This window comes from Herpailurus yagouaroundi, unplaced genomic scaffold (genome assembly GCF_014898765.1).
Source record: "Herpailurus yagouaroundi ecotype Mexico unplaced genomic scaffold, PumYag 187, whole genome shotgun sequence".
NCBI classification, from domain to species: Eukaryota; Metazoa; Chordata; class Mammalia; order Carnivora; family Felidae; genus Herpailurus; species Herpailurus yagouaroundi.
The window spans coordinates 2,765,199-2,791,727 of record NW_024412418.1 but is presented as its reverse complement, the minus strand read 5'-3'; the positions used below and the strand labels follow the sequence as shown (position 1 = coordinate 2,791,727).

Sequence of the window (26,529 nt, the reverse complement as noted above, 5' to 3'; positions counted from 1 at the left end):
TCTGTCTCTCTCTCTCTCTCTTCCATATAGCTGAACAGAGGAGAGACTGGAGGACATTGAAGCAGAATGATATCAGCATCAGATCCTAGACATATGAGAATGTTTCTTAAATCAGAAAAGAGTAACTTAGGGGCATCCGGGTGGCTGTGGTGGCTAAGTGTCTGACTCTTGACTTTGGTTCAGGTCATGATCTCACAGTTCGTGAGTTCGAGCTCTGGATCGGGCTCTATGCTTGGGGTTCTCTCTCTTCCTCTCTCTTTCTCTCTCTGCCCCTCCCCTGCTCGTTCACTCTCTCTCTCTGTCTCTCAAAATAAATAAACATTAAAAAAGAAAAAAGAAAAGAGTAACTTGAGTTTATATAATTCTTGTTAAGAACAATTCTGGGTGTCCCCAAAATGTAGAGACACCCTCAGGGAGCTTCTGACCCACAGAGAGAACCCACAGAAGTCTGGATAGGATTCATATAGATAAATATGTGATTCACAAAGATATAAATATGATTCACATAAGTAAGTGGTGATTAGGATAAATATAATTTAGAAAAGGTCCAAGTGCATTATTTTGTTTTATTTAAATATGTCTTCTGCAAAGATGAGGCACTGCTTAAAATATGCTTTAAAAATATGATATTGCTTTTCAGTTCCTCATCATCAATGAATGATGGTTATCTCGGAGGTGAATGTGGTTGATAGGGTTAATCTGTTACAGGCCACTCTTGTCCTCAGTTGCTTCCTCTGTGAAATAAAGATAATTAATATTATCCAACTAATAATATTGATAATAATACCTAGTGTTTCCTGAGCTTTACGACAAGTAGTCACAAGGCTGCAAAAATTATGTCATGTGACCTCCACCAAGCCTTACAAACAAGATACTGTTATGATCACCACTTTATCGATGGGAATTCTAGGCCTAAGAGAGATGTTAATAATTTCCCCAGGGTTGCATTGCCAGCAAACAGCAAAAACAATCTTCCGAACTGGGACTCTGATATCAGAAGCCACGGCATAAACTACCATGAGAAATTACCTCCTGATTAAAGTAATGCACATAATAGCCAGCACTTGATGTATCAACAGGATTAGTATTATTTTGTGCATGTACTGCTTTTGTGCATCCCCACGATTCTTTATGCTACTCTACAATTGAGAATTTCTTGGGTCAGAATTCATCTCAGACTTTGCAGGCTTTTTTTTCCCCCATCCCTGCTGATATGACAGCTCAGAATTCTCTTGGAGAACCAGATTTTTCAGTTCCTAAGGAGACACAGCATCTCTCCGGTATGTTCTTGCAAAGTTCAAGCCTCTGAATTGAGGCCTTTTATCCTCTGTGCATTATGTGTTCATCAAACTGGAGACTCGTGAACTAAAAAAAGGTTAAGAACCACAGCTCAGGCTGTCACAACTAAGCAGGACTGCACCATTTATGAGGAGCTGAGGTTTGCAGCCTTTCTCCTACCCTGAGATTTCTTTTTAAAAATTTGTTTAGGGGCGCCTGGGTGGCGCAGTCGGTTAAGCGTCCGACTTCAGCCAGGTCACGATCTCGCGGTCCGTGAGTTCGAGCCCCGCGTCGGGCTCTGGGCTGATGGCTCAGAGCCTGGAGCCTGCTTCCGATTCTGTGTCTCCCTCTCTCTCTGCCCCTCCCCCGTTCATGCTCTGTCTCTCTCTGTCCCAAAAATAAATAAAAAAACGTTGAAAAAAAAATTAAAAAAAAAATTTTGTTTAAATATTTATTTATTTTTGAGAGAGAGAAACAGACAGACAGAGCATGAGCAGGGCAGGGGCAGAGAGGCAGACACAGAATCTGAAGCAGGCTATAGGCTCCTAGCTGTCAGCACAGATTCCGACGCGGGGCTTGAACCCATGAACCGTGAGATCATGACCTGAGCTGAACACTTAACCCACTGAGCCACTCAGGTGCCCCTTTATTCTGAGATTTCTATATTCAATTCCAGACCTCATCTAGATTTTCTTTCTGTCAAGCTCTATGCAACACTGGTATCATTCCACAAGTCCCCCACAAAAATTCTGTGCTATCAAGCAATTTTAAAAGTTGGAAAGAAAACTTAAATACCCCCATCCTACAGAGTCCAACACCCATTAGCCTATTAAAGTCACTGCTGAGAAGTATTGTAGCTAAGAAAGCTGTTGAACTTAGTTCTTATAGAAATGCATTTTGCTAGGTAAACCTGTTAACTCCTCATAGTGTTAGTTAGCATTCAGGGGAAAAAATTCCCTCTTAGAAGCGTGTCACCCATGAAATCCCTACAAACTGTCCCCTGGGAACAAGGTAGTTCAGAGTTCTACTCCGAACATTTCATGCCAGCCTTCAGGACAGCCACATATAATATGCCTCTTTCATGACTCTGTCTCATTAGCTTGAGCATCCTGGGAGGATTCGTTTTGTCATGTTTACCTTTCAAACACCATCAACACATCTGGAATGTATTAGTTATCAATATATATTTGGGGAATTAATGAGTAGTTCAGAAACTTTTGTTTGCTTCCAGGACGGAGGGGTTCCCTGGCGCTTGGGACTTTCAGTGCTAAATCCAGAAAGTCCCAGGCAAACGGGGACAAACTGGTCATATGCCAGGTGGCGGTGACTTCTTGTTGTGTTGATTTTTATTTTTCGTTATCTTATTTGTGCACTCCCTGCGTGTGCTGGGAATTGAGTTAAACACTGGCCATGAATTCATTTGTTTAACCCTCAAAACAATCCTAGGAAATAGGTATTGTTTCGTCTTCATTTCACTGACGAGGAAATGAAGACAAAGGTTTCATGCTTTGCCCAAGAATAGACAGCCTTAGCCCCCATCTGGCTCTAGGGCCCGTGTCCTTAACCGTTTTTCTATTCTGCCTTCAAAAATGAATTGTGCAGGTACAGAAAAGAGAATAAGGCCGTGAAATTCATCTTTGAAAATAAACGCTTAGTAATTCATGTGGAAAATAATGTGGACAAGCCTAATCCACTCCCTGTTGGATGAGATAGAGACAGGGAGAGAAAAGAATCTGGAAAAGCCATAATCTTGACATTAATCCAGAAGGCGAGTGAATTTAAATATGAGCTTTTAATATCTTATAAACAGGCCAAGCAAGCCCAGAGCTATTTTTAGCTCTGAGTTATGAAACACAATCACATGGGCAGGCGGCCTACATTTTCCGTTTTACATTTGGTGAGGAGTTTTGCGATCTAAGTGAGAATGACATCCTACCGACCATGTTTCGAAAAGGCAGCCACAGCCCTACGGATTCCGAGCGCACGTAGCAAGACAACTAGTTGGTGTTGTGGAGGAAGAGACGGAAAATCTAGGTCTAGTCTTGCCATTGCCACTTTAGCAACACGACTTAGGTAGAGCCGCTTAAGGCTTCTGTGCTCTTTCCTTATCTGAGAAATGGGAGAGTGTGGGGGGGTCTAGGTACAGAGGAAGGCATGTACAGCCCCCCAAAAACAGAGTGGATTAGAATCCTGGTTCTAGCACTTAGCGCCTGTGTATCTGAGCCTCGGTTTTGCCATCTGTGAAATGGGAAATTTAATTCATCCCTCACCCATTTGTTGTGAAATTTAAGGAGATAACGTACATTGAAATACAGAAAAACAAATCTGGCAGGGTACAGGTGCTCAGTAAATTTATAATTCCTTTTCCTTGAAGATCCAATCATCCATCCATTCAGTAAGACGAATCCTTGAACGCCTGCTAGGTGCCAGGTAGTAAGCCAGGTGCTAAGGACCCAAAGGAGAAGATGACCAACCCCTTATCGTTTAGTAGGATACGTTTCTCCAGCTGGGTGACCTTCGGTGAGGTCACCTCACTTCTCTGGGCTTCTATAGAGCATCATATTAGGATAATGAATTCAATGCTAACAGAATAAGTGTGAGAAACAAAAGTGACAGTGCCCAGCCGAGCCTCCTGGCACACAGGAAACCCTCAGGAAATCCTTGGGGAAGGGAGGTGATGGCCCCTAAGGCTCTTTACCTCTCCAGGGAACGTGAAAGTCGTGTGCTTGAAACTCAGGGCTATTATTTTCTGTTTACTTCAGAAAACAAGTCTGGAGATGTAGGATTTTATCTCTGAGACCACAAAGCTCACCTTCCTGAAAAAGTAAAACAATATTATTTGACGGTGAGAAGCTCTCAGAATTGAGAGAGGGTGACGATATTTCTTAGATCATATTTTCTGGGAAACAGGCTCTGAGACTGAGATTTGCATGCAGGTGGCTCACTGGGGGATGCTCTTGGGAATGGCACCTGTCAGGGACAGATGGCGACAGGCCCCAGACACAGGGCCTCAGCCTATCCTTTGGCGCTCTCTGGAGCTAGGATGGCCCTCAGAAGCCATCTCAAAGGAACAAGACAAGGGGGGCAGGCCTTTGTGTCCTTCACTGCGCAGTCTTGGTTGCAGGTTACCTTGGGACAGGTAGCTCCCTGAAGGCAGTTCCTGGAGGGAGTGCGACTCTGAGCCCAGGCAGCTCCCCGTGGCATCACCACGGGAGACACTATTATTGGCATAAGAGTTGCCTGGGATTGAAGAGAGGAAACGTGAAGGGAAGGTAAATGGGGTCCTAAAGAGAATGTGCTGCTAGAAAGACAACATGTTGCCTCTTAGATGGCACATTCTTTCCAGCTGTAGCCAGGCCCAAGTGTCACTTAGGTATAAAGTGGCCATTATCAGAAGAGAGAACCAATTACGTGTTCATAAGGACAAAGAGTGATTCTATCAGAAATATCCAAGGAGAAGTAAAAGTGGGTGTTTGCAAGCATGGTATGGGACTGGCCACCGGCCAGCGCAGCTGTGACTTGCGTGAGGGTCTGCAGGGGTGGATCATGGCACGAGAGCGGGTTCGGCCGCTTCCTGGACACCAGACCACTTCCCCGGGCCTCAGCTTCCTCATCTGAAACATGATGGTGGGACAGAAGTAGCCCGAGGCCTCTTTCATCTCCATAGCAATAACTCTGGATCTTAATCAGCATTGTTAGCAAGAAAACGCGATGACAAAATGGATGGCTTGGTAATTACTTTGCTTTCTGCTGCTAAGATAAATTTTGTGGCAACGCTTTCTCTGCATTATTCATTTTCCCACTGACTCACTAGTTAGAATGCTGACAGATTCCTCTTGTATTATTGCGGCTTTTATTTCTCCCTCTTTTTAAAATGGTACATTTCCACTCTATTTCTCAATTTCTTGAGGCTGGGATCTGGTCTCTTGTTCGCTATATAATCCCTGGCAGAGTGTCTCTCACATGCTAGATGTATCAGTTATGTTTTATTACGGGCCGACTCAGGCTAACATGCAGAAAAAAAAAAGGAAGTAATTTTGAAAGGATATCATGAAGTTCACAGAACCTGTGGGCAACTGGGCAAAAGGCAGGAACCAAGGGCATTTTGGAAGACGAAGGGACAGAAGTCAGCAATAAAGAAACTATGTCCTGTCTGGAATGGCCCCACCTGAATCCCACCACTGGGGCAAATGAACCCCAAGCCTTCCTGCTGTGCATTATCTCTTGCCACAGGTTCAAATTTGGAAGAGTGAGAACTTCTAATTGGCTGAGCTTAGAACTCATACCTGCCCTCTGTACACCTCCATGCACTTCTCTGTAAGAATCTCTCTCTAGGGGCCAGGGAAGGAAAGGCCTCCTTGCTTTGCCTCCCCATAGACTCGGGCAGACACAGGGGATTCTCCCAACAACCCAGTGATGGTGAGATCATTCTCCAAGGAAGTCACAATGTTTTTAAGAAGGAAAATGGATTCCAGATACTTCAAAACATGACCAATGTCTGCTCCAACAAAAGCTGAAATAACTTTTTGGGTGGATATGTGTTCACACAAAAAATGCTGAACAATTTACCTGAAGTACATAAAATGCTTTGACTCAACACAGATGCATGTGCAAAACTGTTCTAAATGGTCTACAGGAGTTAGGATTCCACCTTTAGTCCTGATACGTGCATGATATCTAGACTTTCCATAGTTGAGTTTGAATCTGTAGTTTAAATTGGAACATCTTAACTTAAAAGAGAATATTCTTCACAGTTGGGCACCAGCTTACATCATTCCAAACTTATTTTCCATTACTTCTCTTCATGAATATTACGTTCCAGACAAACACAACACTTTGCTGAATACATCTGCATAGTTTCATTCTCATTTTGCTGTGTCTTTTCCAGAGCAAATGTTTTCATTTTTTAGTGCCCCCCCCCCCACATCCAGCCCTCCCCACCTGGGCCAGGGATCTTTTCTTTCTTCATTCTACCATAGCAATTTATGTGTACCTCTTGTTGTTTTTTATCATTTGCTACATAGAATTAAAGTTACCTATATGTAGGTGCTGTCTCCACTTTAGTTTATGCTATAAAGTTTCTAAATATAGGAACTCTGTCAGATGTATCTTTTTTAATGTTGTTTATTAGTATTATGAAATACATCTTATACAGAAAAGTACATAACATGACACATAACAGAAAAGTACATAAATTTCTGTTTTGAAATATAGGAATGAATATGAACTATGTTTCATTTTCCTTTTTTAACATTTTTACTCTGATTACATGCATATATGTGTATTCACACACACACCCCCCCACACACACACACACACATACACAAAAAAGTGCATAAAACATGTAGGTTGAGTTTAGTAATAGTTACAAACACCAATATAGACATCATCCAAGTCAGGAATAGAGCAGAAGCCTATATGTATCCATTCCATGCATTCTGTTTGTATCTGTTTGTAGTTTATTTTTACACAACAATTGAAAATGGCAGAAAGAATTGAAAAATATCCCACAAAAGTATGTTTAACATCATCAGCAATCAAAAAATACAAATTGAACAACAATAAAAACCATTAACCTCTCATCAAATTGGCATAATTTAAGAACCCAGTAATCCCAAGTGTTGGCAGTGGGAATTCTCACACTGTGGATGGGAGTAGAAATTGATACAACTACTTTAGAAAATAGTGTCCCCTTGTTTACCTCTGATTCAGCAATTCCACGTTCAGAAGTATATACCCTACAGAACTGAATGCACATGTGCACTGAGACACATGACAAAAAGTTCGTATCAGCGCTGTTCATCATTACCCCAGACTGGAGGTAAGACATGAACAATAGACTGAATAACTCAATCTTGTGTTTTTCTATTGGGCTATCTATCTTTTTCCCGCTGATTTGTAGGGAGCTTTAATATATGGGTATATGCATGCACACACTGACTTTGTATGTACGTGTAGATGCTAACTTTTTGCTGGTTAAGCATGCTACAAAAACGTATACCCCCACACACACCCCACCCCCCCACACACACCCGTTATGAAATAATCACAGACCAACAACTGAGAAATCTCATGTCATGAATAGGAGGTGAGGTTCTTGGGCTTGGATCTGGGTATCTGAGTGGTGGAATCCTACAGAAGTTTTGCTATGAAACTGATTTCTCTGTAAGGACACAATGGCTCTCACAGGTCCAGGCTCTTCAACCGGTCAGATGGGAGCAAATCCTAATTGCCTGCAGAAGTAATGGACTGAGGAGCTGGTGGCCCATCTACTTGAAATCTGAGTGGTTTACTTTTCCTACAAGCCTCTGCCAACAGAAGCTCCTGCCATGTGCCATCCCATCTCTATTCCTGGGTTCAGGTGGGTCCCTGGTGGTCAAAAACTCCCCATTCAGCTCTGCTAATGATTTTGTTATCAGCAGCAATACTATTAGCAAGAGGGTAGCAACTCTAAAAATGCTCTCCTGTCCATTATCTGCTTTGACCCTACGACATCTTTGAGGAAGATGTAGCCTGCTACTATCTCCACTTTGACGTGGAAGGAATTGGCTCAGAGATAAGTGACTTTGCCAGTTTCACAGCTAGTAAGTGGTAGGGTTTTGACCAGAAGCTAAGTCTCCTATGTTGGAATTCTGGGCTCCTTCTACATTACCGCTTCAGAGCTTGGCTCAAGTTCCCCTTCCTCCAAGGAGTTTTCCTTGCTCACAGGATTGTCTCGTCTCTGAAGAGTTCTAATTACTCTTTTCCATACTACCCACTCGACAATGACCGCAAATGCCTTGAATTGCCATCTACCTTGTAGTACGTGTCTTGTTTTACCTGCATGATTTGCAAGCTGCAACCATTTCCAAAGCAAGAATGGTGTTGTCTGTGGCCAGGTTCCTTCAGAGACCTCACACCATGCCTTTCGTGCAGCAGGGCCCAGTAAACATTGGCTGAGGCTGGCTCGCTCTGTGGGCTGTAGCGTTCAAAGTGTCAACTCCAACTCTCAAAGCTGAAAACAAATGTGCTCTGATCCATTCGTGTTCCGTGGAGTATAGGAAAAATTCCTGCCAACAAAGTTATTGAATCCTGAGTCATTAATCTCAAAGCACATTGCACCAGTGCCCATGTATGCAGGAAGATTTGCTTTGTTGGAGTAGGAATTATATCTTACCGTCTTACATTTGTTTGTATTCTCCACAGTGCCTTTCCACACGGCAGGGACTTATCACGAAAGACTGTCTGTAAATGATTTATACATGAAATAAGTCCTTTGTTGAAACTTACTAAAATATAAGGTCACTTGTTCTTTCTCAGAGAATCGGGCAGGGAAGGCAAGACTCATGTTCAAATCTTGGCTCCTCTTATGAACAGTAGGCAGGTAAGCTAACTTCTCAGAGTTCGGGTGTCCTCAGCTGCAACACTGAAGCACAAAAATCTACCTGGTGGTGAACAATGAAAGTTAAAGTGTAAAAATGTCTTCTGAAACTTCAAAAACTTTATAGAATATAAAGGATGAATAAGTCTGGTAAGACTTGGTTCCCTATGAGTTGAAGCATGTTAAACTGTGGGAATCGGGGTTGTCAACTGTAAAATGAGAGGGTTGGTCTAGGTTATTTTTAAAGACTCTTTGAAGGCTAAAGAGTTATGACTTTGTAATATTAGCTTCAATGGTCAAAGACTCCTAATATTTTAATTTTCCTTTCCCCACACCTAAAACTAAACAAACCATCTAATATACAAAGGGAGCCTCATAGTTAGAATAACGCAATCATGAATCCTTTTCCAAAGGGGTAATGTATCCTGATATAAATAATCGTCTTGATTGATGTGTTTTCACTTTCTGTTTTTGGCCACTTCGAGAAGGGAAGTCTTCCCGTGCCTTTACTCTCCTGAGCTACAAGCCTTACTCAGTGCTTCCGCATTCATCAGACCATCCCCGCAGGGAGAGGGTGGGTGTTGTTAATAACCAAATGGGCATTTAGTCTCCGTTTGACGGATTTCCCATGTGGAAGTGAAAAGCTCCCCACAGGAATGTGGATTCTGTAAATTAATGTCTTGCTGGCGACAAGCTGTCTCCTTCTGAGTACCTTCTGGAAATGAATACTCATGTGATATCAGCTTGAAATGTGTGTGATGTGGAATTGGGAGCTTGGAACAAAGGAAATTAGGCAATGGATGGAAATAAAAGCTTGGACTTGGATGGGGCAGAGAGGGAGGGAGCTCAGAAGCCAAAAGCCGAGACTGGGGTTGGGGGGGGGGGGCACCTGGACGGCTCAGTTGGTTAAGTGTCCAACTTCAGCTCAGGTCATGATCTCACAGTTTGTGGATTTGAGCCCCGTCGGGCTCTGTGCTGAAAGCCTGGAGCCTGCTTCAGATTCTGTATCTCTCTTTCTCTCTGCCCCTCCCCTGCTTGTGCTCTCTGTCTCAAAAAGAAACATTAAAAAAAAAAAAAAAGAAGAAGCCAGAAGCGGGGAGCACAGGATAGCCGGGTGACAGCTTGCACAGGAATCTGCTGCATCAAATATGCATTCATCATGCTTGGCACATCCACAGACTTTATCTCATGTCATCTGAACAATTGACCCTGCATGTTGGGTTCAAAGAGATTAAATGACTTTCTTGAGGTCATACACCTGATAAGAAGAGTAAGGATTTTTATCTAGCTCTTGTCCCTAGAACTGGTATTCCCTTATACCCATCTGCAGTCAACTGTAACTCTAGTTTGGGAAGGCTTCCACAGGCAAGAGAAATATATAGGCATTAGACCTTTCACTCATACTTTTCTGCCTAAATTGAGGTGTGGAAGGACAAGAAACACACCCAGAAATACATCTTACTGGGTACTGTAACAGCTATGATATACAAACCCTAGAATTTGATTTTTCATAGAAGCCTAATGGCCCCTATGGTGAGGAGAGTTATCGGTTGGGTTGAGGATAGAAAGGGGTTGAGAAGAAAATAAAGGAGAAGAGAAAAAGAAGAAGGGGAAAAGGGAGGTAGAAGAGGAACAGAAAGAAGAGAGAGGCACCTGGGTGGCTCAGTCAGTTAAGTGTCTGACTCTTGGTTTCAGCTCAGTTCATGATCTCACAATTCACGAGTTCAAGCCCTGTGTTGGGCTCCTCGCTGATGGTGCAAAGCCTGCCTGGGATTCTGTCTCTCCTTTTCTCTCTGCCGCACCTCTGCTCTCTCTCTGTCTCTTTTAAAAATAAATAAACTTAAAAAAAAAAAAAAGAAAGAAGAGGAAAAGAACCCAATTATATTGATCGAATAGGAAAAGAAGCTGAGCTCAGACCAAAAGGCACTCAGATAACTCCTCCCAGACTCACTTCCCAATCTGGGCACCCTTGAGCTCCGTGACTTCTGTAAGTCACCGAGAAGTGACCACTCCTATGTGAAGTGGATGTTGGCTTCTAAAGACTGTTCTCCTAGGTGTATTGCTCAGTAGGCCACTCTTCTGGGGGTGGGGGGGGGGGGGGGTGGGTGGAGGATAGAGGAGGCAGGTCCAGGGAGTCAAGGTCTTGGATCCAGGAGAAGCTCCTGGTCTCTTCAGGTGGCGGTGGCCGTGTGCCAGGGGAAGTTTCTCCTAAAGGTCAACCTCATTTCCAAAACTCCCTCTTTGTTCTTCTCTCCACCAGACCCACGATCGCCTCTCCTCAGTTAGAGGTTGCCCTGCGCAGAATGAGTTTGGTAATTTCAAAACGAATTTGGCTTTCTAAGCTCCCTGCTTTAGCCCACCAAGATTTCTGGTTTTCACATTTAAAACAGAAATTATTTTTTCATTGTTTTTGAGATGTTGATATCATGAAATATGTAGTGACTTAGACTAATTGTGGCTATAAACACCACGAAGCCGTTGATATGTGAGAAGTAAAATTAATCACCGCCTCCCACACACACATTTGCTGATACCATCCCGCACACAAAATAAGACCCAAAGGTGGACTTGGGCTGTCCGTCACTGTGCCATTCACATTTAGGAGGTAGGTAAATTTCTACAGGCTTCTTTATTCTTGTAGCAGCTAATTAAAGAACATCGGAATGCAACAGGGATCCAGAGGTGAACTGAATTATTGAAAAAACAGAAGTCAAGAGGGCACAGAAAGCTATTATGTGTATTCATCATAGATTCACCGAACTTAAAGGTGCTAAAAATGCAAGCGTTTAATCCAGAAGACAAATCTCCTCTTTCATAGCCCTTGGGGGAAAAAAATGCTTTTTCCTCCAAACCTTCCACAAGCTTTGGTAATTATGTTAGACAAAGGCCAAGAGCATAGAACAGAGTGCAAACTCTCTCAAGAAAGATATGTTTATTTGGGTTAAAGTTTAAACAGCTTATCTGAAACTGTTACATACAAAGGTGGCTCACTGGGGTTTTTTTGGTTTTTTTGTTTTTTTACCAAAGCTGTCCCAACACATTGGCAGAAGGAGACTGAGAATACAATGTGCTCCACCAATGAGTGAACAGGAATGTGTGTGTAGAGTGGGGGGGAAGGGGAGGCGCTGGGTGCGGCTGGAAGGACTGACAGCTGGGGCATCTGACTCTGGGTCCAGTGCCCTGTCCTTTGAGCGAAAACTTTTTCCGAGGCATTATTAAAATTAATAAAAACATCCTTTGTCTGCAGTAGAAGCTTTAACTTTCAAACCCATGGACCAAAGATGAAAAGCATAATGCAGTGCATTTCAAATGATAAATATTCCAAAACGAAGATGTGATCCTGACACCAAATTTTAATAGTGAATGGAAATTTCTAATTAAAAATAAGGAAGGGGAAATCCAGTGCATTGAGTTTAGGCTTTGATCTTCTGCTTTGAAACATATCAAGAAACTAGTGCAAGAAGGGTTTAAATGTCCCATGTTGTTATTCACTAAATAGATTATCTCCCCAAGTGAGACATTTTAAAGTGCTGCTTTTGTGGGGCGCTTGGGTGGCTCAGTCGGTTAAGCATCTGACTTCGGCTCAGGTCATCATCTCACGGTTGGTGGGTTCGAGCCCCGAATCGGGCTCTGTGCTGACAGCTCAGAGCCTGGAGCCTGCTTCAGATTCCATGTCTCCCTCTCTCTCTGTTCCTCCCCCACTCGTGCTCTGTCTCCCTCTATTTCAAAAGTAAATAAACATTAAAAAAATTTTTTTTAAGTGCTGCTTTTGTGATTTCCCCAAGCAGCAGGAGTAACCACTGTTCTTGGAGAAAAAAAGAGCTGAAATTTGCCAAACCTCAGAGTTCAATGGCATCTAGGTCTGAGGGAAGGTGTATCCCCCCCAGTTACCTGTCTACTTCCTACTCACACTTAACGACGGAGGATAAAGTTGGTTGCGTATTTTCCAGAGAGCATTTTTTACCTCTTTGTTCCTAAGGCTGTAGATCAAGGGGTTCAGCATGGGAATCACCACCGAGTAAAACACAGAAGCAATTTTGTCTGTGTCCATTGACTCGCTGGAGCTGGGCTGTAAGTACATGAAGATGATGGTTCCATAGAAGATGGTGACAGCAGTGAGGTGGGAGGCACAGGTAGAGAAGGCTTTCTTCCGTCCTTCCACAGAACGCATCCTTTGAATGGCGATGTATATGAAGAAGTAAGAGATGACGATGACCAGGAGGGTGAAGAAGACGTTGAAGCCCACGACACAGAAGACAGCCAAGCTGCTGATGCGAGTGTCAGAACACGAGAGAGTTAAGAGTGGCGGAATGTCGCAGAAGAAATGATTTACTTCGTGAGAGCCACAGAATGAGAGTCTAAAGGTGTTTGCCGTGTGAATGGAGGCATTGAGGAAGCCACAGACATAGGAGCCAGCAGTCAGGAGGGCACACACACCTGCCGTCATGGTGGTGGAGTAATGGAGTGGCCTACACACAGCTGCATGGCGGTCGTAGGCCATGGAGGCCAGGAGGTAGCACTCGACAGTGGCAAAACCCACAAAGAAGAAGAACTGAGCAGCACATCCATTGTGGGTGATGACTTTGCTCCCTGAATGCAGTGCGGCCACCATCTTAGGAGCTACCGCTGACGAGTAGCCCAGGTCTACGAAGGAGAGGTTACTGAGGAAAAAATACATTGGAGTGTGGAGGTGGGGGTCTGCGCGGATGATTGCCATCATCCCCCCATTCCCAACCAGAGTGATGAGGTAGATGAATAAAAATACCAGGAGGAGGGGGACCTGAAGATGAGGGTCGTCTGTTAATCCCAAGAGGATGAAATCTGTTGCTTCTGTGCCATTCTCCATAAGGGCCAACTTGAATTTCATCCGGTGATTAAGGAAGAGGCAATGAAAATGAGAAGAAAGGATAGGAGAGAGGATGGGATGGTATAAAACTAGTAAACTGGGGCGCCTGGGTGGCTCAGTCGGTTGAGCGTCCGACTTCGGCTCAGGTCAGGATCTCACGGTCCGTGAGTTCGAGCCCCACGTCGGGCTCTGTGCTGACAGCTCAGAGCCTGGAGCCCGCTTCGGATTCTGTGTCTCCCTCTCTCTCTGCCCCTCCCCCGATCATGCTCTGTCTCTCCCTGTCTCAAAAATAAATAAAAACATTTAAAAAAATTTTAAAAAAATTAAAATAGTAAACTAATATGTGTTGAGAATGGATGAGGTGTCAGGCACATGCAGGACCCTTCCAACGTATGATAGCATTTAATCCTATGAGGTAGGTGCTACTATACCCATTTTACAGAAAGTTAAGGCTAGAAGAGTTTAATATCAACCCAAATAACCCAATTTCAGAATCAAAGGTCACACCTTTATATTTCTGAACCTGAAGTCCCATACACTCAGAGCTTGAATTGTTCTACCTGTTTATATCGTATAAAACAAATTCTGTAACACAGTAACACAGTTTTAAGATCTTATTTAAAATCTCTTTTTAAAAATAAAAAAGAGTCGGGGCGCCTGGGTGGCTCAGTCGGTTAGGCGGCCGACTTGGGCTCAGGTCACGACTCGCGGTCCGTGAGTTTGAGCCCCGCGTCGGGCTCTGTGCTGACAGCTCGGAGCCTGGAGCCTGTTTCAGATTCTGTGTCTCCCTCTCTCTGACCCTCCCCTGTTCATGCTGTCTCTCCCTGTCTCAAAAATAAATAAAACGTTAAAAAAAATTTTTAAATTAAAAAGAGAACAGTATGAAGTAAAAAGTCTAAATCCCTCATATCTTGACTTCTTATTCCACTCCCAAGAATACAGACGCCATGGAGATTTCTTAACATTGTCTGTGCACATATGATGGAAGTATGGAAGTAATGGAAGTAATCGCAGAAATCAGAATAATGGCTTACTCTATGCTAGGCATTACTCATAGTTAACTCATTTAGTCCTCACACCAACTCTTTGGGTTTGACCCTGTTATTTTCCTCCTTTTACACAAGGAGAAACTGCCGAATGACAACCCCAGTCCCTCATTTCCCATTTTTCAGCTTTATGAACAAGGCTCCACGATAGAGCATTTCGCCCTCTTTCTTAGATTAGCTCCAGCTGGCAGTATATCTCATGCTTGGTCTCCCTTTTCTGGCTACTATCTGCTCCTAAAATCCAGTAGCTTTTAGATGGGATTGGACAGCAATAATAATAATGATAGTAACTACGGTCCAAAGTCACAAAACTAGTGAGTGTTGGAAACAGAATGAAAAACCTGGCCTGTCTGATGTTAAAAGTCCAGAGGCCTTAACTACAACCCTTAGTGTCTTTATGAGTTTATTCTTCCACAGTAATTCAATTGACATTTACGCATTTCCATGGAAATGCAGATGTCTTCACCTCCCTTCAGAAACCTCTGTTATTGATCCGGGTTACAATCAAGTCCTCCAGGTCTCGGCTCTCAGGCTTGATTAGCACACAATTACTTGGGCAGCCACCCAGCTCCACCTGATAGCCGTAAGCCTCTTGAAACCCTTGTCCTCATCGCCTCTGGCCCACCCAGCCTACCAAGGCCCCTTGGCATACATAAATAAATATTTGATGAGAGGAAATCATCAGCAAAGTCTTCAAAGATTTTGCACGCTAGCTAACTCCGCAACACACAGCTTGCTGTTCTGTCTAGCTGGACCCATGTTTCCCGCCAGAATATTAGCTCAGACCTGTGCTGTGAACGATGTGCAGAAACAACAGGCAAATGGAGCCGGCAGACCTGGCGAAGGGCTTGTGTCTTGATTCCGGTGCACGGTCTCTTTCTCCTGTTGTTCCCCCTCAGCCTGAAGTGTTTCCGGGCTTTCCCTACCCCTGGAAGCCGAGCAGAGGAAGAGCTCAGACAAGGGAGAGAAAACCAAGTGTGGAAGGAGAGGAAGGGCGAAACGAGGGATGAGGAGGGGAAAACGCCTCAGCTCTGCTTGACCTTGGCTTACCTTGGGAAGTGGCTGCAGTCTTCAGCTTGAGGAGCCTTTATTTTATTTTATTTATTTTCATTTACTTTTTAGTAGAGTTAATACACAATGTTACATTCGTGTCAGGTGTGCCACACAGTGAGTCAACAATCCTATGCATCGTGCTGTGCTCACCACCAGGAGCCTTTTTTCCACCAACAAACAAGGAGACAGCCCAGCCTGTCCTGTTTGGGCGAGTGTTACACACGCCAGTGCTGGGCAGCAGGTGAAATGCTGTTGCACAGGATCCACTCCTTGCTCTGCCGTGTGTCCCCTTTATAAACAACGTTCCAGTGAATACCCCTGCACACGGCTCCTCATGACTTTCTTGTTCTTTAGGATAAATCCTAGAGTTGTATATTTTTCATCTGCTTTTGCTTATTGATGGATTCCCATCCAGTAATGTACCAGCTAACTTTCCAACCAGTAGCACTTTCCACTATATTCATCCAAAAAAATCTGTGATTGTTTTTTTCCTTTTGACTTTTGCCATGTGCTTCCTCTCTAGAATTCAGCGATCATAATATCCTATAATCTGGGATAGGCAATTTCTCGATCTTGTATGTTAAAAACTGAGGTATGTGGTGCCCCCTCGAGATCACACAGTAACTTAATTGCAATATCTATGCAATGCTCCAGAGCAGGATTTCTCAGCCTCAGCGCTATTGACATTATGGGCTGAACAGTTCTTTGGTTGCAGGTGGGAGGAGGGGGCAAGGAGCAGGCTGTCCTGTGAAGTGTAGGATGTTGAGCAGTATCTCTGGCCTCTACCCACTAGATGCCAGTAACACACCCCCTTCCCCGGTTGTGACAACCAACAATGCCTCCAGACACTCCCAAATGTCCCACATGTTCCCTGGGGGGTGGGGGGGCAACACTGTCCCCAGTTGAGAACCAGTCTTCTAGAGTTTATAAAACTCTATTTGTGTTCATGTCTTCATTTAATTACAATTCCATCAGCCATGTATATTATACATTTTATAATATATGTTATATAATAAATATATAATATATATAACATACCTATATAATGTTTAATATAACCATATTCATGTACAGGTATATACATGAAGAAACTAAGACTTAGAGACATGAAGTAACTAGTTCAAGGTTGGGAGATCCAGCCAAATATTGCTCTCGTTGGTGGGGGCATGGGGGAGAGCAGGAAGAGAAAACTGCTTACCAAGTACTGTGATCCTTTGACTAACAAGGTATTCCTCTCTCATAAACCAACTTCTGCCCCCAACCCACGAGAGGACAAACAACCTGGAAAAACTCCAAGAATGAAAGGCAGCTGACTCAGTGTGGATGCTGAATTCTGTTCCAAAGCACCTTCTGAAAACGTTTGCTTGATCAATGTCCTTGGTTAGAACCGACCACTCAATTATATCCACCCAAGCTATAGGTATAATTTCTACCAGTTATCACATGCTCCTTATACTGAACTGCCCCAGAATGCCATCTTCATATGTTAGCAATTAATATTCAAGGCATTTTCTATGTTCTCATGATGGACAACTCTTTCCGTTCTGCATTGCAGTCACTGTTGACAAATGTGTCTGAATCCGCAGCAGTAAAGAGAAATCTGGAAGCGTCTTTTGCCCAGAGCACTCCCTGAAGGGTTGCAAGGCCTGAATCCAAAGCCCATCGCTGCTCCTGCCATTGTATTTCTCTTACCCAAGCCCTGAAAGGTCTAAAATAAATATCAGAAGGGTCCTTGCAAGAATAAAGACATTTTTAAATATTTGAAGGTAATATAGAATAGACCACTTCATTTAATAAATAATGAATAAGGAAGTGTGCTGAAAACTGAAAAACATTCAAACTTAAAGAATTTTAGGAGCTTAAACCACCAAGATAGATAGCCTGGAAATCAAAGTTTCATCACAATTGTTTCTAAAGGGGTTTGAAGACTCACCCCTGGCCATCACACCCCATTTGGGGAGTTTCAAAGAAGATTCCCAATGGAAAATTACTAGACTGGATTTCATAAAGAAAGAGATAAAGTCTGTCACGGTTTTCTGTATCATTATTCACCGCCTAGACGGGTGCCAGGCACATGGTACAATATTACTTATTTATATTTGTTGAATGAATGAGCAGACTAGAAGCACAACAACTGAGTTAGCATAATAGTTTTTAATGCTTACTAGCTGTGCAACTGGAGGCACGTCAATTTCCCTCTATCAGTAGAGGATTAAGTAAGATAAGATATGGAAAAATCCAGCCACTCTGTGGTCTGTGGTGGGTGCTCAATACAACCTAATTTATTTCTTTTTCTATTAAGCTATTGGTCGATCATCTGAACATGGCTGCTGGGTTTTATTAACACCAGTTGGTATCAGTATCCTATCTGGCAATGACTATGTCAGTTTCTATTTAAGAAAGGTGAGCCAAAATTACCTATGGGAGGCTCACTGTGTTTCCATTTTTTATGAGATGTGGCAGAGGAGAATGAAGAAAATAGACTTCAGAGTCATGTGTTATACCATTTCTGAGCCCCTTTCTCCTAGACAGACCCATTATTTTCACCCACAGTGTGAAGAACGGTGTTTTGGAAAAGGTCAGGGAAAATATACCTGGTTCCTGGGGAATTATGAGATCTCAATTCAGAACTGCCTTCAACTACCAGACTTTTTGAGTCTGAAAAAGAAAAGAAAAGCTGTTTAGTCCAGGAGAACCTCAGACTTCAAACAGTAAAAGATTTCCTCAGGCTGTGTAGCAAAAGTGTAAAGCCAGTTCGGCTACTTTTATAGTTTGTTTCAGAGCCCAAGTGAGTCATACCAAAGTGGGAGGGGGCTGGGGCCAGCCAGGAACCGGTAGTCATACAGATTTGGGATCCTCTGGAGGGACATACCCTAAGGTCTCAATCGCAACTCAGGGCTCAGTGTCAAGCAAACAGGCAATCAAAACACCACTTTTTCCCGAGGGAATGAAACATTGAGGGGATACTGAAGAGGTTTTAGGCCCAGGGGGAGCCCCAGTTCTACAAGCACAGGTTAAAATGATCTCAAGTTCCATCAAAAATGTCTTCAAAGGAGATGGAAGGTCCAACTGTCCCTCCTCAGCCCACAGATTTCTTACGAGTACTGAGATTTGGCTCTTTCTCTACTAAATGGGGAGAACTTTTTAAATGCCAAATACAGATGATAAACATCAGAATCTCCATTTTCCCTAAACTCAGCTCAGACTGAAGAACCCCAAGTTCCAGGGAGTTTTGGGGATCAAAACACTTTCAGGAAAATTTTTCCCCCAATCGATCTGGTTTCAAATGAGCTTTAACATGGAGCTTATAGAAAGGAGAGAATTCTATTTCAGCCTCTACTGAATTGTCAGATAGTGGGTGCTTCCTATGGTTCAGGCCCTTGTTTGAGTACGTGTATGTTATTTCACTTAAAGTTCACACAACTCTACAAGAAATGTATTACCTTTCCAATTTTATAGATGTGAAAACTTCACTGTATACCTGGCACCTAGATCTCGGCTTCAATAGAAGGAACCAGGGCTCCTTGGAGAAATGATTGGTTTTAGAATGAGAACAGGGGATATAGCAGACAAACACTGAGCATCTTATAGTTCCAGAAAGTGGGGACATGCTTGTCCATCGGAGTCAAAGTCCATGTACTTTTACACAACGCTGTACTGCTCCTTTGGGAGTCAATGTGGAAGAGTGAGGATGTTCTCAGAATCTAGAAAAGCGTCCTATTTCTCATAAGGTTTCACAAACGCGTGTTCCAGTAAAGTTGGCTACATGGGTGAAGGCTACTTACTGAATTTTTTTTTCATGCAAATGTTTTCATGGAAAAATTTCCAGTTAGAACAAATTTAGAAATTTTTGATAGAAAAAGAAGTAAGAAGGGGCCAAGTAGGTGGCAAGGTTAGGTCAAATGAGGCCAAGGAGTTTTTGCACCACTCTTGGAATTTCATAGCATCAAATCTCCTGACCCACACACTCAACTCTGAAGACCAGGCGTCCTCCGCATTATTTTGTTTGATCAATACAGCAGCCAAGGGGAAAATGGAGAGAACAAGAGGGAGAGAATAAGAGAGAGAGATGAAAAAAGAAAGAGAAGAGAGAAGAGCAAGAAGAAGAAAGAGAAGGAGAGGAAGAATAAGGAGGCGAATGAGGAGAAGGAGAAGCAGGAGGCAGAAGAGGTGAAGAAGGCAGAGAAGGAGAAGAAGGAGGAGGAGACAGAGAAGTAGGAGGAGGTGAAGGAGGAGGAGGAGGAGGAAGGGGGAAAAGAAGGGGAAGAAGATAAAATAATTTAGTAGTCTCCTTTACCAGTGCTTAATAGTCTAAAAAATTACACAGCTGAAAACAAAGACTATTTACATGGTAAAACGGAATGGTCCCGGGTTGTGATGAGCGAGAATGTGCTGCTTACTGAATGAATAACTCAGATAAATTATGAATCTCTGAGTCTCATCAGTTTCTCACAGCACTGAATGTGCCTTCCTCCTTTTCCCTCAAGAAGGCTCTTAATTCCCCGGGGAACACTTCTGCTTTAACTTCTCTGGCTCCTTCAACAGTTGGTCTCCCCATAAGATTAAATAGTGGCTTCCCATTCAAATAGTTATCCCTGGGGGTTTCAGAAAAATGAGGGGCAAGACAGGGGCCAATTCTGACTTGGGGGCTAGTTCAAGCCCAGTGGTGTCTCTATCCATCTTTGAGTTAATGCTGCCACCTTGAGGCCATTTCAAGCTTTTCATATGATGAGCCATTCCCAGCGGTGCTGACTGGGAAGGAGAGCCAGTCTTCATTAAGTTCATGGAGGAAACATGCTTGGGACTTACAGGCAGAATCCAGAAGCTACTCATCTGTCTAAAAAGTTAATTTCACGGACACATTATATGTCAGCACCTTGTACGATCTAAGAGATCACTGAGTGTTATGGTACCACAAGACACCATAGCACAGAGCACGTGCATGGGTTCAAAGCCCAGCTCTCCTCACCAGTGCCTAGAAGACTCATAAAGCCAGCCTGTCCATTCCTCACTTTCTCATTACAGGATTGGTGTAAGAATTAATTAAGTTAATGGGTGTAAAGTACTTAGAATACTAAGCACCGTATAAATGTGTGCCATTTTGTAAATATCTAATTTCCTCAAGGAATAAACAGACTCATAGAGGTGAAGCGATCTGCCGAAATCCACACCGCTGATTAGCAGCATAATTGAAACCCATGGCTCTGAGATTCCATGCTTGTTTCTATGCATTGATTTCCCCAGAATTTCCTGAGCTTCTGTTGACTCCTCAGCACCCCCACGCAGGTACTTGCATTCTCTGAGGATGACATCTTCCTCTCCTTTGCTAAGAGCGAGGCCATCTAATGTTAACTCCTCCTCAGCCCATCCAGTCTGCTTCCTCCTTCCTATCTCAGAACTTCCCTCCTCTTTTCTCAGCTTGCCTTCAGTTCTGTTACTGTGGATCCTATCTCGACTTTTGTGAGATCTTACTGTAGGAATTACTGCCCATCCCTTACACTCTCCCTTACTCACTCCTACCCCCATTTGTCCACAAACACGCCTAAGTTACCCATCCCTTCTCCCAAAACTCTCAAAAGGTTTTCTTTCACAACCACCCCCCCACCCCCTGCACCTGACTCTTGATTTCAGCTCAGGTCATGATCTCAGGGTGGTGAGTTCAAGCCCCTCCTGGGGATCTGCTCTGGCAGAGTGGAGCCTGTTTGGGATTGTCTCTCTGCCCCTCCCCCTGCTTGCACTCTCTCAAAATAAATAAATAAACTTTTTTTTTTAAGGCTTTATCCCACCCCAACACCCTTGTGCTATCCCAGTGCCTCTACCATCAAAATTATCAAGGGCGGTCTACCTCATCTTCCACCCTATCCTCATTCCACTGCGCTGGAGCCTCATCTCTTTCCATCCTACCCCCAACCCCCTTCCACTGAAACAATATTCTTTTTTTTTCAAGTTTATTTATTTATTTTGAGAGAGAGCGTGCACACACACCAGCAGGGGAGGGGCAGAGAGGGAGAGAGAATCCCAAGCAGGCTCTGCACACTCAACACCAAGCTGGACTTGGGGCTTGAACTCATCAACCACCGTGGGATCATGACCTCAGCCCAAGAGATTTAACCGACTGAGCTACCCAGGTGCCTCTGAAACACTGTTCTTCTTCTGCTTCTATTTTTAATGTTTACTTATATTTGAGAGACAGAGAGAGAGACAGAGCATAAGGGAGGGGACGGGGCAGAGAGAGGGAAACACAGAATCCAAAGCAGGCCCCAGGCTCTGAGCTGTCAGCACAGAGCCCGATGTGGGCCTCCAACTCATGAACCGCAAGATCATGACCTGAGCCAAAGTTGGACACTTAACCAACTGAGCCACCCAGGTGCCCCTGAAACACTATTCTTAAAGGTTACTCAAGAGCCGGCCTCACAGACACACATCCAGCATAGTCACAGGGGGCCCTCTACTAACAAGGGCCCCATTTGGGAGTTTAATGCTCTGCAGTTTGCATCTTCAGATTATTAATAATTTCCTCTTTGAATCTGTGCTTTGTAGGTAAAATCCAGTGGGACGATGGAGCATGCATGGGAAGCTTGGAATCTCAGCCCACGCATGGTCATGCCTTCCCCACTGCCTCCCATTCTTCAATCCACCCTGTTCAAAACCCTGATGGCCACTTCCTGCCCACAGGATAATGTGCCTCCTGACGTTCAAAGCAAACTAGACCCAACCAACCTTTCCGGTTTTATTTCCCTTCATCACCACCATGCACTCCCCCTTTTATGCTCATGTACCACAGTGTGTGGCCTCACTAGAGGAGATCCTCGATAGACGAGCTCCTCCCTCCACCTATTTCCCATGCACGCTTTCCCATTTGCCTTACTTCATGCTTTACCCTCCAGCTGGAAGGTCTGGTTTTCTCTCTCTCACTTGTGGATTCCAAGTAAAGCCGTCTCCACCATGACATTTTTCTTGGAGGTTATGGAAAACGTGTGTGTCCTTCCATTGGTGACACTTTTCCAAAGTGCCTTCTCATGTTCAGTTCTGCACATTTTCTGGCTCCTTTTGTTTCTTTTCCCAGAAATTAGCGCAGACGGTCCCCAACTTATGACGGTTCAACTTAATGATTTTTTGACTTTATTATGGTGCCGAAGCAACGTGCGTTCAGTAGAAAGCTTTCCCCGAATTTTAAGTGTTGGTCTTCTCCCAGGCTAGTGACCTGCGGTACAAGCCTCTCTCGTGATGCTGGGAGGGGGCAGTGAGCCACAGCTCCCAGTCAGCCCCACGATCACGAACGCCAATCACTCACTCACCCGCAACCATTCTCTACCCACACGACCATCCGCCTTTCACTGTTAATGCAGAATCCAATAAATTACATGAGATAGGCACCACTTTATTATAAAGTTGGCTTTGTTTGAAAAGATGGGGCCAACTGGGAGCTAATGTCAGTGTCTGAGCACATTTAAGGTAGGTTAGGCTAAGCTGCGATCTTCTGTAGGTTAGGTATATTACATATGATTACTATATTTTCAATTTGGGGTTTATCCAGATGTAACCCCATTGTAAGTCAAGGAAGATCTCTACTTTTGCTTCTCCCACCAGATGTCCCTATGTCTTTCATTACCTTGTCCTCTGCTGCCAAGGAAGAAATCATCCTGTGTAGGTAAGCTCATATTAGGATGGAATGTGTGACCCTTCCTAGACTATAAACTCCTTGAGGACAGTGCATGTGTCTTACTCCTCTTAGGCTGCCTCCCAGAAGCTAGAACAGTGCCTGTAGATGGCAAGGGCCTACTGAATTATGTAAATCCTATCTGATTCTCTATTTAGTAAATTGGACGAGGCACAGAGGTCTAAGCACAAAGATGTCACTTGAGGAGCTCACTTAAGAGAAACATCCTTAACTCAGCAGTTGTGGTAGTATTAAAAAAAAAAAAAGGACCGTATGCTTCTAATTAGGAATAAATGGAAAATTATTGATTTGTAAGTTTATAAACCCTAGAGGCTTATTTTTTAATGAAAAATAAAAAGAAAGAGTTTAAGTTGAAATGTATCTCCCACCTCTGAAAAGAAAACCAACATCCATCTCCTGTATCACAGCATATTTGCATATATAAACACATAGAAGAGGGGCAATCCTCATTCCTAAGGGTAACACTCTCATCTGGGCTCTTGCCCCCACCTCATCTGTCTCTTACAGAACCTGGTTTATTTAATCAAGTTTTCATCTTAAATCTTCATATTCCTCTTAATCTTCACCTTAAGCTCCAGCATCCCCATTGCTGTGGTCCTCTTCCTCTCAGCACACAAACATCTAGAAAATACTTCTCTACTCAGGTCACTCTTAGAGCTACCTTTCACGCACCTTTCCTTTCCACAAAACATCTCAGAAGATCTCTGTATTTAAAAATCTCTTATGTATTGCCTCTCTCTCTGTTTTTATCTTACTGTTCCTTCCCTTCCCCTACGTTCATCTGTTTTGTTTCTTAAATCCCACATATAAGCGAGATCATAAGATACTTGTCTTTCTCTGACCGACTTATTTTCCTTAGCATAAGACACCCTAGTTCCATCCACGTTGCTGCAAATGGCAAGATTTCATTCTTTTTGATCACCAAGTAATATTCCATATTCCGTATATGCCACATCTTCTTTATCCATTTATCAGTTGATGGAAATTTGGGTTCTTTCCCAAATTTGGCTATTGTTGATAGTGCTGCTATAATCATTGGGGTGCATGTGCCCCCTTCAAATCAGCATTTTTGTATCCTTTGGATAAATACCGGAGGGGAGGGGAGTAGAGGGGATGGGCTAAATTGGTAATGGGCATTAAGGAGGGCACTTGTGGGGATGAGCACTGTGTGTTACATGTAAGTGATGAATTAATCACTGGGTTCCACTCCTGAAGTCAAGACTACACAGTACGTTAACAGACTCGAATTTAAATAAATAAATTATTTACTCTAAAAAAGAATCTCTGGGTGCCTGGGTGGCTCGGTCGGTTAAGCATCCGACTTCAGCTCAGGTCATGATCTGGCGGTCCATGAGTTCGAGCCCCGTGTCGGGCTCTGTGCTGACAGCTCAGAGCCTGGATCCTGTTTCATATTCTGTGTCTCCCTCTTTCTCTCTCCTCCCTCACTCATGCTCTGTCTCTCTCTTCTCAAAAATAAACGTTAAAAAAATTTTTTTAATAAATAAATAAATAAATAAGAATCTCAAAAGAGATGTTCATGTTGATGGAATGAATGAACAAATGATAAAAAATCAAGTGATGCTGCACGAGGTAACAGAACGAGCGAGCAGCTCTGGGATGGAAACCCACACCCGAAGTCAAGACCCACATCACAAAGCCTTCCCCCGCTCTTGCCTATAACTCAAATACATCAGTCCCAAGTGAAGCATGACTTAGTGTGTTAACTCAAAGAAAATGGGATTACCACACAACAAGCAGAAATCACTATATTCTATAAATGAGTTGGTCAAGACCATGGAGGTCGACATGAATATCATTTCAAAGGTTGGTCACCAGGATGCAGCCAAGATCTCTCTCCAGCAAATAACATCTCCGATTGCTAATGTGGAAAAGTGAATGGTTGTTTTGGAGAAGAATGAATTTTCATCCCTCAGAGCAGAAAGTGAGAAAATAAAACTGGAATTGCATGTGTTAAAAGAACGATGGCTGAAGCAACCAGAATCTGAATAGGATAGCAAATTTGACGTCAGTCTAGAAAGAAGCAGAGTAAAAGAATTATATTCGTTGAATGAAAGGAAGCTTCTAGAGTGAGGACAGAAATGGTGGCATTTCACGCCAAGCGAGATCAGGCCCCTCATCCAGATAGACAGGACGATAGACCCTGAGGTCACTGGCCTCAAAACCATGCTTGAATCACACAAGCTTGATAGTATTAAAAATTTAGGTCTGTATTTACATGTGTACCCGTGGCTCTGGAATTTTATCACCTGGGGATGTAATCAAGTGCCTATTGAAAAAAAGAAAAAGAAAAGAAGACCAAAATTTGCCCATCGGTGAGTTTGCAATTAGCTAACAGAGTTTGGCCATCAGAAAGCATGTAGAATTATATCTTTGCCACTGTGTTCTTTTAAGTAATGTTTTGGGCTGAGTTACGTCCCCATAAAATTCTTTTGTTAAAGCTCTAATCCCCACTGTGTCTGTGTTTGGAGATTCAGTCTTTAAAGAGGTAATTAAGGTTAAATAAGGTCAGAGGGTGGGGAATCCAATCCAGTAGGACTTATAAGAAGAGGAAGAAATAGTAGGGAGGCACGAAGAAAAAAGGCGATGTGAGGACACAGTGAGAAAGTGGCCATCTGAAAGCCAAAGAGAGAGGAGGCCTCGGGAGAAACCAAACCTACTGACCCCTTGATCTTGGAGTTCTAGCCCCCAGAACTGTGAGAAAATACATTTCTATTGTTTAAGTCACCCGGTCTGGTGTTTTGTTATGGTAGCCCTAGCAGACCGATACAAGTAATAATGATGATAAGGATTTTCCTGGGAATTTCCCTTGACTGATGATTAGGCCATTGACAGGCAGTGAAAATCATAACATTGGAAGGTTCCTGAGCTTCCTCTCTGTGGCTCTGCTTCCTTAACCCAGGTTAGCTGTTTCCTATCTGTGGCAGGCAGCTAACTGGATGGATTTCCTGTGCCACGCTCACTCACTTGTGAGCATTGCTTTGCCAATATGTTGCTGCAAAGGAAGATTATGGGCTCCAATTCAAGCTCTTCTAATCTCCCAGCGTTTTCAGTTCCATCGATTTCATCCTGAGCCTTAAAAAAGATTTCTAAAATCATACAAAAACAACTAAGAGCCTGCTACAGTTTCACAGTCTCCATGGCAATGTTAGAGACGGAAGCCATGTTGACTTCTTCACATATCTCCCGGACTATTTTGTCAGTGCCTTTTATGTTCGGTTTTGGGAGCCTTACAAAGCCTTTCTCA

At 43.4% G+C, this 26,529-nt stretch overlaps 1 protein-coding gene and 1 pseudogene across 1 annotated transcript; one reads left to right on the top strand and one right to left on the bottom strand.

Moving 5' to 3' along the window:
* Window positions 1-12,533: 12,533 nt before the first annotated feature.
* OR5B21 (olfactory receptor family 5 subfamily B member 21) lies at window positions 12,534-13,487 on the bottom strand. Its single transcript, XM_040495766.1, has one exon. The coding sequence runs from the start codon at window positions 13,482-13,484 to the stop codon at window positions 12,534-12,536; it is 951 nt and encodes a 316-aa protein (XP_040351700.1). The 5' UTR covers window positions 13,485-13,487.
* Window positions 13,488-16,749: 3,262 nt separating this feature from the next.
* On the top strand, window positions 16,750-25,543 carry LOC121043915 (mitochondrial calcium uniporter regulator 1-like; annotated as a pseudogene).
* Window positions 25,544-26,529: the final 986 nt, after the last annotated feature.